The sequence below is a fragment of the Xiphophorus couchianus genome, chromosome 11, assembly GCF_001444195.1.
Source record: "Xiphophorus couchianus chromosome 11, X_couchianus-1.0, whole genome shotgun sequence".
Classification (NCBI taxonomy): domain Eukaryota; kingdom Metazoa; phylum Chordata; class Actinopteri; order Cyprinodontiformes; family Poeciliidae; genus Xiphophorus; species Xiphophorus couchianus.
Window position 1 is genome coordinate 26,756,178 of NC_040238.1, and position 15,544 is coordinate 26,771,721.

The 15,544-nt window shown below is 39.1% G+C and overlaps 2 protein-coding genes across 2 annotated transcripts; one reads left to right on the forward strand and one right to left on the reverse strand.

The window, feature by feature from the left end:
* The first annotated feature begins 96 nt into the window (after positions 1–96).
* On the forward strand, positions 97–11,362 carry LOC114152912 (glucose-6-phosphate exchanger SLC37A4-like). Its single transcript, XM_028031070.1, has 9 exons — positions 97–244; positions 1,320–1,552; positions 5,505–5,751; positions 6,638–6,790; positions 6,871–6,956; positions 7,033–7,146; positions 7,225–7,290; positions 8,188–8,326; positions 8,412–11,362. Exons 1-9 carry the CDS (start codon positions 97–99, stop codon positions 8,576–8,578), a joined length of 1,353 nt encoding a protein of 450 aa, XP_027886871.1. The 3' UTR covers positions 8,579–11,362.
* On the reverse strand, positions 11,298–15,240 carry hmgn1b (high mobility group nucleosome binding domain 1b). Its single transcript, XM_028031075.1, has 6 exons — positions 15,027–15,240; positions 12,889–12,912; positions 12,684–12,713; positions 12,553–12,594; positions 12,360–12,467; positions 11,298–12,280 (listed from the first exon to the last, which is right to left on the reverse strand). The coding sequence occupies exons 1-6, from the start codon at positions 15,042–15,044 to the stop codon at positions 12,233–12,235; spliced, it is 270 nt and encodes an 89-aa protein (XP_027886876.1). The 5' UTR covers positions 15,045–15,240; the 3' UTR covers positions 11,298–12,232.
* Positions 15,241–15,544: the final 304 nt, after the last annotated feature.

Here is a 15,544-nt window from a genome sequence, read left to right on the forward strand (position 1 = left end):
GTCTTTTGCTGGCTATGATTTAAAGGCCAGAGGACCCAAATACAGGACCAGAAAAAGGCTTTTAATACGTTACATTTTGATTAGTTGACTGTAATCATGGCGGCCACAGGCTACGGTTACTACCGTGTGGTCATCTTCCTGTGCATGTTCACTGGCTACTCACTGTATTTCTTTAACAGGAAGACATTCTCTTTTGTTATGCCGTCTGTGATGGAGGAGATAGAACTGGACAAAGATGACTTGGGTAAGTACCGATTACTTTTACGCTGGCAACTATTACTACTTTTATTTGGCTATTGTTACAGTTAACTGCTACACTTAACATTTTTAGGACTGATGAGCTTTTCTTCCTTTCCAATTCTGGTTGTTCTTTTATTTTTTTAAAATATCATAACATACAAAAGTAAAAAAAGTGCCTTATATAGAAAATAAAGAAATTATACCCATTTATGCATCTAAGCATATGTTGGACTCTGCAATCTCTGAGTTTTCCTAAACAATAAGAAGTAGTTGTTACTTTATATGTTCATAGGAAAAAAATAGTAGGAGTTGCTAGTTTATGTGCACCAAATAAATAGAAAAAATCAGATTTTTTATTGAAAATATTTGAATATTTCACAGTCTTTAGTCAGAGGCCTCTTCAGATGTGTTGCAAGACTGACTGCTACTGAAGGTCCTTCCTGCCCACAGCATCACCATGCACAACAACTATTTGAAGATACTTGGATGATATGAGTTATGACAACATTTAATTTTCCTTTGGGATAAATAAGTAATTATTGAATTGGCACTTCTTTAATTTATAGTAAAGTTACTCTCTGATCTGATCATCCAAATAGTCTAACAAAAGACTGTTTAGATTAGTATTGAGTAGGTTACACATTTTTCAAATCCTTGTATTAAAAATCTGTTTGCAAATAATTTAGCTATCTTTTTTGGTTATTTTTTTTATTTGTACAACAGATAGCTACACATTACATTTATCCCTCCATAATCATAAAGATCAGAGAGAAAGACTGAATAGTCAGAATGGATTAATTACAATTAATTATGTTGTAATTTTCACTTATAATTTTGCAGATTCAGGTTTTCTTGAATAATGAAGGAAGGTTGTATAAAGTTTCTCGACATTCAGTTAAATACTTGATAACCTGTGAACGGATCAAGTGGTGATGGCAGTCTAAACGTCTCGGTTGTTAGAAGTAATCTAAAGATTTTTTCACCCTCATCTGTTAAGAAGTCCACATAGCTAATTAAATATGTGCCTTGAAGAACCAGTTTGTTGCTTCAACAGGCACTATTTTGTTTTTCCTCTGCAGGTATGATCACCAGCAGTCAAACCATGGCCTACGCCATCAGTAAGTTCATCAGCGGCGTGCTGTCGGACCAGATTAGCGCCCGCTGGCTTTTCTCCATCGGCCTCTTCTTGGTCGGAGGCATCAACGTGGCCTTCTCTTGGTCTTCAACTGTGTCCATGTTCTCCCTGCTCTGGTTCATCAACGGCCTGGGACAGGGCTGTGGGTGGCCCCCATGTGGGAAGGTGCTTCGGAAGGTAATATTATCCTGCCTGTCGGATCATAAATCACAGGTCTGAGAGCCATTAGCTGGACTTATGTTGGCATTATTGCCTTACATTTAGACAATGTAAAGTAAGGAAATGCTAAAAGTACACTGATTGAGAAAAAACTGTTAATCAGCTTAAGAAGCAAGAGGATTTGGTCTGATTTGGGTGTAGCTTTGTTGGCACAACATTGACTCATATGAACATGTTTTGATTTGTAAGAATCTCTTGGGATTTTTCTGCAATGAACACCAGTGGGTAGAAATAGAAATGCAGTAATCTGTCAACTTGAGACTGGAATTTGACCCTTTTTTTTCTTGATCAGCCCAGATTCTTTTCTTCTATACATTTAATGCACTGAAATTCCACCATTGTCTCAACCACCAACAGCAAGTATTTAGATATGTCACATTAAGAAATGTGTAAAGGTTACAGTGCCAAATACTTTTCTTTTTAAAAAAAAATCATGTTAAATGTTTCAGATCATTAAGCTAATTGAATGATAAACACAAACGGATTAAATGCGAAATGCAACTTTAAATGATTTAATTTATTAAGGGAAAAAACAAAGCTATCAAAAAACAACCTGGCCTTATGGGGAAATATTATTTCTCCCCAAACCTAATAAGTCGTAGCACCTTTGGTTACCACTTCTGTATCAAGTGTCTCCAATTTGAACACAAACATCATGTTTAAGTGTAGCATCTCAATTTAAATTGAGCTTAAAGCTGCAGTATGTAACTTTTATAAAAATATATTTCTACTTACATGTCGAACCTGTCACTATGACAGTATGGTATATGACAGATAATCTGTGAAAAAATGGTTCTCCTCTGCCTTCTCCCAGTGCTTCCAGTTCTAACAAGAAACAACCAATCAGAGCCAGGAGGAGGGTCTTAGCAATGTCAATCATGGCCGTGAAGATGCTGCTCACAACTGCTTCCATCCCCTCCTTGCTCTCGGCTACGATAAAATTTTCCCCATCAGCAAAGCCTGTCATGAATGCTAAGGCTAGTTAGCACCACCGATGACAACAGATAATGGTTTTCCTGTAACGGTGAGGTTTTGAGAGCCTAATTGGTGGTTTGTTTAATTTCTCTCTGGGATTTACAAGTCTTCCTGAATATAATTGAACTAATCAGCTGCTCCCAGTTTCCTGTCGGGTTAAGTAGCTTCAAACTGCTGGTGTCTTCTTTCTGTTTCTTTTGGAGCTTTTTTGTAAAAAATCTATTCATCTTCACATTGAATATGAATGTAAACAAAGAAATTAAGAGAATTGTGGAAAACCCTCACTGTCTACTTCATGAGACTGTCTTAGAAAAACAGAGTGACTTCAGTCAGAGGCTTCTTCAAGTTTGCTGTAGTACAGATTGCTACAGGAGATCTTCCCTGCCCACAGCCATCATTATCTTCAACTCTTTGAAGAATTTTGAACTACTATGAGTTATAGCAACATTTAATTTCCCTCTGGGATCAGTTACGTATTTTTGAATTCGAAACTTGACAAGTCCAACATTTTGAAGCTTGCAGGCTGTTTATGATGCCTGTTGTCTGTCTGGAGACGCCGCCTGCTGAGAAAAATACGTTTGAAGTCTCAGCTGTATATACACCAGCATGTTAATTGTGGATTATATTTGGAGAGACCGCGGCCTGTAGGCACGAAGCAGTGCTGACATTTAGGAGTTGTGTTTGGTTTGAGCTGATCTCAGCCTCCTGTATGAAGTGTTGATTGTCCAGGACGAAAGCAGGAAAGCCGGCAGCAGTTTGAGAAATTAAAGGATTACCTAATAATCTTCTAAGGTCTCATCTATAAATAGGTGCTGGATTTTTTCCATGCATATTTTTAACTCCTGGTAGGTCTGAATATTAATTAGACATCTCCAGGTGTTTGTCTTTTCAAGAAAACAAATGGATCATATTGTTAGAAATGACTCGTGGATTTGAATGACTGAAGCAGCAAAAAACAATTTGTTGGCATGTGTTCAGCAAGTGGTGGGGGGTCAGATTACAGGACAGTGTATTTATAGATCATTCTAAATAGATCTCCAGAAAAGACCAAATTTGCTAAAAGGCATCTTCCCCCAGTTTTGTGTGCAAATATATTTAGCAGCTCTAACTGTGCAGGACAGCTAAGCTGAAGTCGACACTATGGATCAACATGGTGTTAAATAAGTCTGTGGCTACTGTACCTTAGGCGTATTCCCAGCAGTTTCTCAGGTTACTAGAGCTTTACTGGGTATGCTGTGCAAGGGGCTTTCATAGCTGCCTTGTAACTGAGTTACTGCCTGGGGGCATATGGCTCTTATTTCATCCTGCTTTTTCTCTTGGCGCAATGAAATGAAAGAAAAAAGCCTTTTAAACAGTGAATCTGTTCAAGGAAGGATGATTTTAGCTAGATAGCATCTTGGCAACAGCTGCTCTGATTTTCTTAGCAAGTCGAGGCCAGGATATTGCTGTCCATATTCATAAGGGCATGGCTTCACTGCAGCAGCAGCCTATAGGAACTGGTACCTGAACCCGCAGTTCAAAGGTCAATTGTATGGAGTGGGATTAGTGATTTAGTGAGGTAATTTCAGGCTCAATCGTGTGGTTTCAGTGTCAGGAAAAAGGTTCAGTTCTTTCCGTGGTTTATACTCTTGGCAGGTTATATTAGAAACCTAATCTAAACAGCAGATTATGTTTGATAATACTTCATGGGAACACATTTCACTATATTCACAGCGGCTTTAGAGATTGAATTTTTTTTTGCCAATCTTCATTTAGCTCATGCTCAGTCAGTTAGAATAAAGAACATCTTTGAACAGCAAATTTCAAGTCTTTACACATATTCTCAGTTGGATTAGAATTTGGACTTTAACTAGGCCATTCTAATACATTAATAGGGTTTGATCTAAGTTATTGTAGCTCTGGCTCTGGTTGTTCACCTGCTGGATGGTGAACCTCCACCCCTGTCTTTAATCTTTTACTGATTCTAAAAAAATTTTTGTCCAGGATTGTCCTGTATTCAGCGCCACAAATGTCTGGCCAGTTTTCCTGTGCCCACTGAAGAAAACATCCCACAGTGAAACATGCTGTTGCTGTCACCAGGTTTCACAGCAGCAGCAGCACAGGTTTCACTGTGAAGCTGGTGGTTTCAGGGTGATGCTTTGTTAGTTTTCCTCCATAGTAACTATTATGTATGCAGCTTAAAAAGTAATATTTTGGTCTCAAATAAGCAGACAGAGCACCTTCTTCCTCGTGTTTACGGTCTCCTTTACAGGGAATTTCTTATGCAAATCTCAAATCGATTTTACACAGTTCTGTCCCTTTAAAGCTGCAGTATATAACTTTTACAGAAAAATATACAAATATGCTATTTATTAAAACTGTCGCTATATCATGACATGCATCATGTAATATGAAGCAGATGATCTGTGAAAAAAATCAAGCTCCTCTGCCTTCTCCCGTGGTTCTACTGTCATCTGCAGAAATATACCGCTCAGCCATAAACAACCAATAAGAGCCAGGAGCAAGGTCTTAGTGCAGCCAATCATGCTTGTGAACATGCTGCACACTCCCTACAGCTAGTTTCTCACAACGCAGCCTGCCATAATTACTTAAGCTAGCTAGCATGGTCACCTATGATGCTTGATAAATAGTTTTCTTGTAACACTAAGTCATTTCTCCACCATTAATTAAGCAAAGCATACACAGGCATGACTGGTGGCACTAAACCCTCTTCCAGGGTTTGATTGTTTTTATTTATATTTTTTTTGTTTTTTGACTGGGAGCGATGCATTTCTACAGACAAACCTCCTCCACTGTCGTAAAGAAGCAAATTATCCGGTATAATGTATTAAACTTCTGTATTTTTTTGCCTAACTTCAACATTTGCTTCAAAAATAAATGTTCTAGGTCAGATCTGAAGAAATTTTAACATCTCTCTGCGTCTCCTCCCCGCCAGTGGTATGAGCCGTCCCAGTTTGGAACATGGTGGTCTGTACTGTCCTGCAGCATGAACCTGGCTGGAAGTCTCGGCCCGCTCATGGTCACGGTGCTCCTGCAGTATTACGACTGGAGGACGATTCTGGCCATGTCTGGTGTGTTCTGTGCTGCTTTCTCATTGGTTTGTCTGGTATTCATAAAGAATGAGCCGAAGGACGTGGGCCTTCCCAGCATCGAAGCTGCAGCTAAAAAGGGTGTGAAAGGAGGTAAGCAAAACACATAAGCTGTTTTTCCTTTACAAATGTGCAAATCTTTTGTTGATATTCTGGTGTTTCCCTTAAATAAGAAATTAAATTAACATCACACACGAATAAGCTTTTCCATTCGATGAGTCATAAAAAATCATGACAGCGACAGATGTAAAGAGTTACATGAGATATATTTATAATCCACCATTGGCTCAAGCGCTCATCCCCTGACGACGCTGTGAGAGCTCTGGTGGAGCTAGCGGCTCATTGTCCAAAAACAAAAAAAAACTATGATCCTCCTGCTACTTCCTGTCATCTTCCTCATGGTTTTCACCAGAAATACCATTCAATTGTAGCCGGGTAAAAAAATTGTTTCCATTGCAGTTATTTATTTTTTTAAATATCTTTTTTATACCCCTCCAGAGGGTCTTTTTGTGGGCTCTAGTGTCCCTTATATGACGGTAGGCTGACAGGAAAGGGGAAAGTGCAGGGGGGAAGACATGCGGCAAGGATCGCCGGGTCCAGGAGTCGAACCCACGATGTCCGCGTCGAGGGCTTAAGACCTCCAAATATGGGTCGCGCTATCCCCTACGCCACCGCGGCACGCCCCTCCATTGCAGTTTTATGATATAGATCTATTTCGATAAGGCTGATAAACTACCACCTGTTGAATGTCTTCCTGGCACAAAAACATTTTATCGAAAAACATGTGTTTTTTCAAAATTGCCTTGTTTCCATTAAGTGAATGTATTTTCGTAATTTCAGTTGTGCATTTCTCTGGTTAATGGAAATACAGCTTATGTTACTCTTAAAATACAGTTCCACAGAATATAGATGGAGACGTCCAGAAGGTGTAACTAAGATGTTTTACAGAGAGCTTACCTCTTGGTTATATGCTCTGCAGGCAACAGTGAGAGCACCCTGAGCGAATTTCTCCTCTCTCCCTTCCTGTGGGTCCTCTCTCTGGGCTACTTGGTTGTTTTTGGAGTGAAGACTGCAGCCACTGACTGGGGGCAGCTATTCCTCATGCAGGAGAAAGGCCAAACTGCTCTCATGGGTGCGCTTTCCCATTTCTTGCACCATCTTTGATTGTTGATTTAGCCTAACTGGTGCTGACCGAGGCTCTGTCGCCAACAGGCAGCACCTACATGAGTGCACTGGAGGTCGGGGGGTTTGTCGGCAGCCTTTCGGCAGGTTTCATCTCGGATAGAGCCGTAGCCCGTGTAAGTACCACTAACGACGGGGCTTGTGGTTTCAGTGCTGCTCTTGTTGAAATGTCTTCTTGTTGTGTTTCCTCAGAAAGGCTTGAGCATTCATGGCAACCCTCGTCATGGCCTGCTCATTCTCATGATGGCTGGCATGTATGTGTCCATGTATCTGTTCAGAGTGACCATCACACCTGAAGTACCAAAGGTAAGTCTAATGCATGATGACATAATTTAAAATATTTATAATCAACACAAGTCAGCTTGAAAAAATCTTTTTGTTCAGGAAGCTCCTTTGTGGGTCCAGGTCATCCATCCGGTGTCTGTTCTACTTGGAGTCTCAGAGAAAGAGGTAAATTCTGAAATGTTTTACCTTGTTTATGATTAACTTTACTATCCAATTCTGCTCAATTCTCATTTCCTTTGAGTGCCTTGTCTGGGATTTCTCCCATTAAGCTCAATAGAAGTTTAAGTGTCAAGGCCAAAAGTTAGTGATTAGGTAAAATCAGATCCAATTGTTTAAAACTTAAATAGAGTCCATGTCTCCAGCAAGCAATTGTTTCTGAATAGCTGAGGGTTCAGACCCTCCATCCAAAGTAAAGCATAGAAGAAGTGGCTGTTTTTTACCAGGCTAGTTTTTGATCATACCTACAGAAAACCCAAGGCTGTATGGACTATATGGTTTTCAGTCATTTTTTACCAATCAAAAATCGGAAAAGTATTTCGTGCAGTCAGCACAAAGCTAATACTTTAAGCCACCTTTTGATGTTGTCATGGCTGCAAGTGTTTGATGGTATGTCTGTACCAGTATCACTAAGCCTGTCACAGTAACACATTTTGCTGAACAATAAATTGTCCCAAACGTTGTTGTGATAAGTAATAATATTGTTGTTTTTGAGACAGTTCTTCAGTAATATATTGATAATGCCATAATAATGCCAGATGTCCTCTCAAAGAACAGCAAACTCTTGTAAAGAACATGTAACACTGGAACTGCAAGGTATTTAAAATATCCAAAATAAAACACAGCAACCAAAAACAGTGACTTAAATGAAAATAAAAAACACTTAAAACTGAAACTATACATAAAATGAGTTATGATTTCTCTAAACAAGTTTGCCCTTCAAAAAATATTAATCATTAGAATTTAAATGATCAAGCTCATTTTAATTTGTGATTAATTAATTGCAACAGGCTTACTTGGCACATCAGTGGACTGATGAGTTCCTAATGTTGGTTTCACTGACAGATTTGGATTCTCTTCCTTGGTGCCATGTTTGGGTTTTCTTCTTATGGACCAATCGCCTTGTACGGAGTGATAGCAAGCGAAAGTGCTCCTTCCAATTTCTGTGGAACGTCTCACGCCGTGGTTGCACTGATGGCAAACGGTAAGCTGCTGGGTCACATGACCAGAAATGACGTATATTAACGAAACTCTTTCAAGTAACTGAAGTGTCTTTGTGTTTGTCACAGTGGGGGCTTTCATGGCAGGGCTTCCCTTCAGCACTGTTGCCAAGCAGCACAGCTGGGACACGGCCTTCTGGGTAGCCGAAGTCATAATGGGCATCACCACCATTGCGTTCTTCCTTGTGCGCAACATGCGCACCAAAATGGGACGAATCGCAGAGAAAATGGACTAGTGCATATTTTTGGGGGGGTGAACTATTCACACAGTACAGCACAGTGATTTAATAGGAGCTTTATTATACAAACTAATGTCAAACACAAATTAATCTGAAGATCTTTCCATTATAAATTTGTAGATACTCAGGGGGGCTGTAATTTAATCACTTTATATTTGTAATGAAATTGTCACTTACACAGATTTAAAATTCACCAGCACCAGCATGCAGTCGATTAGTTTTATTCACAAGCTTCTGGACAGATCTCTGGACGTATGATGCACTCTAAAGGAAGCCACTCTAGCATGAATGTCTTTACTGATGTGTTGTTTTCTTTCTCAAAATGAATCATTTGCGCTGTTCACTGCATTAATTACCTAAAGAATGTAGCTATACACCATCAAACTTTCAGTCGAATGTTTAGATCCATTGTGGAGATGAATGTCAGATTAATCTGGGGCTTTCACTGATTTATTTGGTGAAATGAATGAATAATGTTGAACTGCAATGAGATTTACAAACGCCAGGAAGACCAGGGTGCCTGATCTGAAACCGACCCGTTCTAACTTGACTGAAATTTGCAGCTTCTCAAACCTAAGGACACTAGCACCACCTGTGAAGCACGGTGGTGCTAGTGTCATTCTGTGTGTCTGTTTTACTGCCAGCAGTACTGATGCAATGCAATAAGTGGATTAGTGCTGAAACAATTAATCGATTCAATGCATTGAAGTAATTGTTAACTAAGTAATTGGTCAAATAACTAAACGATTAAAGCAGTAATTAAACCAAAACTGTACTATTTGTATTTATATATACATGTCTATAAAATATGCTAGCCAAAACTCTTCAGTTTTTAGATTTAGCTTAACCAGGTTTAGATTTAATAAAGGAATTCTGTTATTCTTTTTAGCCAATAAGATGTTTATTTTCTTATTTAAAAAAGGAACTGAATTATTTGTTTATTTAGCTCTTTTAATGTGTTTCTAGTATTGTATGACAAAGGCTTAAGTGGTTAAATGAAAAATCTACAGAAGGTGCCTTTTTTTTAACTCAATTACTTATCAGAATAATCGATTACTAAGATAATTGTTAGTTAATGGGTCTCTTGGGGATGTTGGCCTAACAAAGTGTCTGAAACTGGCACCAGCCAATTCGGACAGACGTTTGAACCCCTTGAACCAGGTGTGTGAAACTTGAACAATGATTCATCAAAGCTTTTTTTTTTTTTTGGAATAATTAGTGCTTGAATAATTAAAGCAAAGCAAAATGTAATGTTTTTGAACGGCTTTCCCAAAAGCCCCTACCTCAACATAAAAGAAAAGTGTATGAATTATATTTAAAGGCTGGGTTTTGTCATGAAACCAAAAGCATGTTTAAAGAGAACCTTGCTAAGAAATATTTTACCAAACATCAATATTAGGGTATTTCATCATGTCTGTTTAAGTTTCAGAGAGAAAATCTGTAATAAATGTCAATATATCGACAAAACGCAAAATAACAAATAAATAAAGTTGTATAATCATCTACCTTAGGGAAAAAAATTTCAATAAGTACTTAAAAGCCCAAACTGAACAGAGCATTCATGTCCATGAATCCCAAGTTTATTTCTCAACTTGTGATTGGAACTGTTTATGCTACATAATGTGTTTTCAACACTTTCATCATTCACTTCATCAATACCAGCTTCAGCATTCAACAGATACATGGAAAACATTTGATTTAATTTAATGTTTCTTGTTATGTGATACTTGAATATCCCTATTTTGTGAAACAAAGCATGTTGGCTCAGAACAGCTAAATTGACCCCAGGAAACGTCATCATTTCAGTTTTTTATTACTGAACAGGTGTCACTCTGTGTGGTGGTCTACTCATCTCAAATGAAAGTTTTACATAGATTCCTTCAGTCTTTCTGTGATGGTACAATAAACTTGAGATAAATACATATTTTTTTGAAAGTCAAAATGTCAAGTCTTTTATTCATCTGTATTTTTAAAGATTTGTTTTTCATTTTTCCTCATAAACATAAAACTGTTGCCTTTTATTTCCAGGGATTTGTACGTAATCTGGAGAAATCAATGTGTGTTTTCCAGGTTTCGTTAAGTATGAGAAAATAAGACCCTAGCCTTCCTGTGAACCTGCAAGTAAAATTGAGTATAGAGAACGGATGGAGTGTTGAAATGCCGACTTAGATTCATATACTCTCAGAATATTAAAGTGGAAGATGGAAAAGGATAAACATCATTTGTTTACTCTGACTGAATCCTTATGTAGTTAGTGATACCATGGAAAGCAACAATTCATCAAAAAGAGAAGCAGTTATTTAAGCTGCAAGCTACTGTGGAGCTGTCCATGGTCCTGAAATGGGCCTCATGTAATTTTCTTGGGGCACAATTTGCAAAAGCACCACACTAACCCTTAATTATAGTAAGTGTGACAATTTCACCAACCTATGGTTTTTTTAAGCATACAAGTGATACTTTTCTTTTGTAAATGCACCCAAACAATAGGAAATGATATCAAAAGTTCTCAGATTCCTATTTTACTTACAAAGAAAACACACAAAAATAAAAGTGTAGAATTTGGACTCCACATATTTCACCAGAGAACTCAAATCTTTTCTCTTTGATCATAAGTAACTCTTAAATGTTACGGCTAAATTCAAAATAAATTTTTTAAAGGAGATGAGCTTTTCACTGCTGCAATTTGCATCAACTGTGTGGAATGAAACAGCATAACAGCTACCAACTGAGTTTTATTGGTTTAACAATTATCACACAAGTACAACTCTAGACAAATAATAAAAAAAAAAACTGCACATGTGGATTTTGATACAGAAACCACGGAAATATGGCTACTGTTGGTGTGAAAGTACAGTTTGTCTGTTGGCTTTAGAGAAGCCAGCCTCAGTAGTTTTGTCAATGTAAATCCTACTTTAGCATGGCTAAGAACAAATTCGTTTTTCGCCATCCTTACAACGTACCGTTACACACTGCAGATTGAGAAGTCTTTTCACAGCAGCTATACAAATTTATTGCGATGCTATCACACGACAGACACAACACATGCGATGCACAGTTTCAAATGGGAGAGCTGCAGAACTAGGAATATTAGGATTTATTGATTAGATTGGTTAAGAAAACTGCATGAATACAAGAATAACCAAACAGGAAAAAAACTTACAAACATTCTAAAACACTGTTCTTCAATATAAACAGGAAAACAATGAGTTGTACGGTGACATCCACCCCCGCCCCAGCACACACTACAAGCCCTCCCTTATAAAGCTTATGGAATGTACTCCACACAGGTAAGCTCTTCCAGTTGTTACCCCCCAGCCCCGCCGCCGCTCGTCAAGCTTCCATGTTTGACGCACGAACCCACCCCACACCCTCCCCTCCTTCACATTTAAAACTGAAATAAAATCCTCCGACAGTAACGACGACCGCAAATTTACGCTGATGCAAAATTGTGGGGCTTGATGAGTTGTTTTTTTTTTTTCTTCTTCTTTTCCCTGTGTCCAAATTGGTGTTTTTTGTTTTAAAAAAAGTGTTCTCTACAATCAAACTACTAAAAAAACCTGTATTTAGAAAATAGTCGATAAAAATATTCCCCTGAATTGTACAAGAAAAGAGGTACAGGGAGCACTGGTGTAAGACAGAGCTGGAGTGATGTTATTCAGCTGCCTCATCTTTTTGATCGGCTGCGTTCGTAGCGGGAGCCTGGAAATACAGAATATGCAGATTAGAAACATCCCAGACGAGAGGAAATACGTTTTGTCAATAAAGTTAAAACCCTCACCTCTTCCTCAGTTTTGGCTTCACCGTTTTCAGCTGGGGCCTCTGGTGCTTTTTCCTCAGGCTTGGCCTTTTCCACCTCCTTGGCTTTCTTGGCCTTAGCAGGTCTCTTCTACAAAAGAAAGTATCAAGCAAATCAGCTATTTTGAATTAATGGCACCGCCCCATAGAAGTAAAAGATAAAAATTCAAACCTACCTTTGGCTTGGGCTTGGCCTCTGCCTTTACAGGTGCAGGTTTCTGTGAAAAGAAATATATAAAACAATTAACTGCAGCACTGTCAGCCATAAACATTTTAAGAGAGAGATGATGCACCTTTCTGCACTTACATCTTTCAACCTAAGAGATCTCCTCTTAGGCTGTGGACAGAACACACAGTTTGATTACTTTTAAGATTCTTGCAGGACAAATGACATGACAAACTGGGTTGCTACTGACCCCTACTGGGTGGGTGGACAAACTGTTTCAGTAGTTTTATACCCCCCAACATTTTATAGTCCTACATCAAATTGTGTTGTCAGGATTTATTCTTACCGCCGAGTCGCCTCCTGATGCTGCCTGTGAGGGAAGAGAGAGAAAAGGATAAAAACTTTTAGTTATATTTATTTTCATCTTTTCAGAAGATGTAAATATTTAGAATATTCACATTAATTATTTATTAAAGATGAGGACAACATCTCTTTCCAGCCCTATATGACACTCTTATAACAAATGTGCTTTAAAATGATCACCAAGGCATGCAAATCAAAAAATAAAAGAATAATCTAAAGAGGACTGCTGACTGTAAATCGCTTAAAATTAAGATCTTGTTTTCCTTTGGGATTAATAAAGTATTTTTGAATATAATAACCCTTCAATCGCTTTGTGATCATCCCAAATTGATGATTAAAAAAATAAAATCCCTTCCTTTATGTATGTAAACTCATAAACAAGCACAATTAGCTTTTATGCACTTTGCTTTGAGTTGACAATTAGATAAAGGCAGATGGTGTGCAAATGGGGATAATCTTGTGACCCCTTCACTTTCATTTGGATTTATCACCTATCAAAACTGATAGATAGTGGCCAAAATTTGTTGTATTTCATCACTGAAGCAAATCAAAAGCAACAAAATTGCAGCAGGTAAACCAAAATCTACATCAGCCTGTAAAAGTGTGATTAGTGCATCTTGGATTGATTTGTAAATCTAAAAAGCTCTTTGAGAAACTACTTCAATAGAAAGAATGGTGCGTTCTATGTGTAATCAAAGTCGGATTTTTGAGTTTCAAGTAGGAATTACTGTATAGCTTATTGAAGTCAAACCTTAGACAGGGAAAGTTGGGGGTTCAGGAACGAGTTTAGTTCCAATATGACTGCCGCGGATGTAAAAAAAAAAAAAAGAAGTAGTGAAAGCTTTTGGCATAAACCATCAGCATTTACTACGCATAGTGCTGATCAATATGTATCGTTGAGAACAGCTTTCCTTGGTGTGTAAACTCGAACAACAAAAAGAAATCAATGGTTTTTGTTTATTTTAACGAGTATCACCATTACAAAGCACAAACCTCACTGGTTTTCCGGCACGCGGCTCGCTTTGGACATTACGTCATTTTCATATTCCGACGCCAATCAAACGCAGCATAAACAGCGAAAGGTGGCCCATGAAAAGTGCGAAGGGAGAAATACTGAAGTGTGGACGAGTTTGAAGTTGACTTTTTTCGTCGCACGGTGGCGCTCCTTCCGCTCCTGCTCGCCTTCAGCAAGGAGGGGAGAGGGGAGGACTCCGCCTCCATCTTTTCTCTGGTAATAAATGGGACTGTGGCTGAACTGAACCTTCCCGCCAGGAGTTTGAAAAGAGTCAGCGATGCTCGGTGACTCTGTCGGTCTGCTGCTAGCAGAATATGCTAGAACCCCCAGCAACAGGAGCAGCGCTACGATGACGGAGGCTCGCCATTGCATAACCTCCGAGTGGCCCGAGCCGTCCTGAACACGGGGAAGCGCTGCGTTAACACGACGATTGCCGACTACACATTAGTTTTCGCAGAGAAAAGAGGGCAGCCGCACGATGACGTTCAAACGGGCAAACCAATAACGTTTTTATTTTCGAATTAAAGTCGAATTACAGCTTTTAGTTGTGTAAAAAAGTTCGCACAAAATAACCCAGAACGGTTATCAAGCTAACCCAATCGGATACATGCAATTCTTCCACTTTTAATCATTCTGTCGTTTTCCCTCCATTAAACTTCGTGTCGACCCCCGGAGAAAACAATCAATATGCCGCCAACTTTCTCTGCAGAAACGCTGTCCAGCAATACAGTACCCCGACCCAGCTCTTTCTGACACAACAAGACGGCTTAAAGCTGCGCTACTACAGCTCTGGAGCAGCACATTCTGCTGTGGCATAAGCACATTATGTTGTAAATCGAGAGAAAGATGAGCAGGCGGAGCGGGAATCACTTCGCATGAAGATAATCACTGCACGCAGGAACAACAAGCCATGCAACAGAAGCAACCACTACACACAAACGAAACTACAGCTTTACAAGCGCGATCGCTCCGCGCTCCAAACACGCGTTTGCAACAGTATTTTAGCAGCTCCGAGTCTAACACGAAACCAGCCGAATTCACGATTGCAACAGTGTGTTATAATAAAGCCTTATTACTAAATGGATGAAAGATATCAGTCTACTCACTTTGCTCCTTTTAGGCATTGTTGGTTTGTGTGGGGAGTTTTTTTTTTTTAACTAAAAAAAGGGGGGAAAAATACCCGAATTAAAGTAAATTAAACAGAAAATACAGTGGTATATTCTGGATAAAGCTGTGCCAATACAGTCTAATACAGCGCAGCGAGACTTTACTGTTCCATTGGAAGGAAAAACTAGCTCAAACCGGATTGGATTCTCCCCCTCCCTCCCTATTCAAACCCTTTCGCTTCCTGCGTGATTGACGGCGTCAAACCCCGCCCCTTCCGCGTGCTGGTTGGACGACAAGGTGGGGAACTGCACGATTTGAAATCTGTGCTCTTACCTGTGTGGATGTGTCGCATGCCAGTCAGCAGACATGCTATGTGTCTCTGTGCAGCCGTCTGCCATAACAAGGCAAAAATTATTAAAGCTCCATTCAACCGCGTCGAAAGAAAATATTCGCTTCCCCTTGTAACACGTCTAGGGACGTATTCCAAGAATATCTGTGACACCAAACCCGTTTTTCC

What these genes read in the sequence shown, in the direction of transcription:
- LOC114152912 (XM_028031070.1), top strand. Translation starts at nt 97, where the DNA reads ATGGCGGCCACAGGCTACGGTTACTACCGTGTGGTCATCTTCCTGTGC. An exon ending in TAAAAAGGGTGTGAAAGGAG is followed by an intron (nt 5,752 to 6,637) that starts GTAAGCAAAACA and finishes TATGCTCTGCAG; the next exon opens with GCAACAGTGAGAGCACCCTG. An exon ending in GGTTGCACTGATGGCAAACG is followed by an intron (nt 8,327 to 8,411) that starts GTAAGCTGCTGG and finishes TGTTTGTCACAG; the next exon opens with TGGGGGCTTTCATGGCAGGG.
- hmgn1b (XM_028031075.1), bottom strand. An exon ending in GATCTCTTAGGTTGAAAGAT is followed by an intron (nt 12,595 to 12,683) that starts GTAAGTGCAGAA and finishes TTCTTTTCACAG; the next exon opens with AAACCTGCACCTGTAAAGGC. An exon ending in AGGCCAAGCCCAAGCCAAAG is followed by an intron (nt 12,468 to 12,552) that starts GTAGGTTTGAAT and finishes TTTCTTTTGTAG; the next exon opens with AAGAGACCTGCTAAGGCCAA.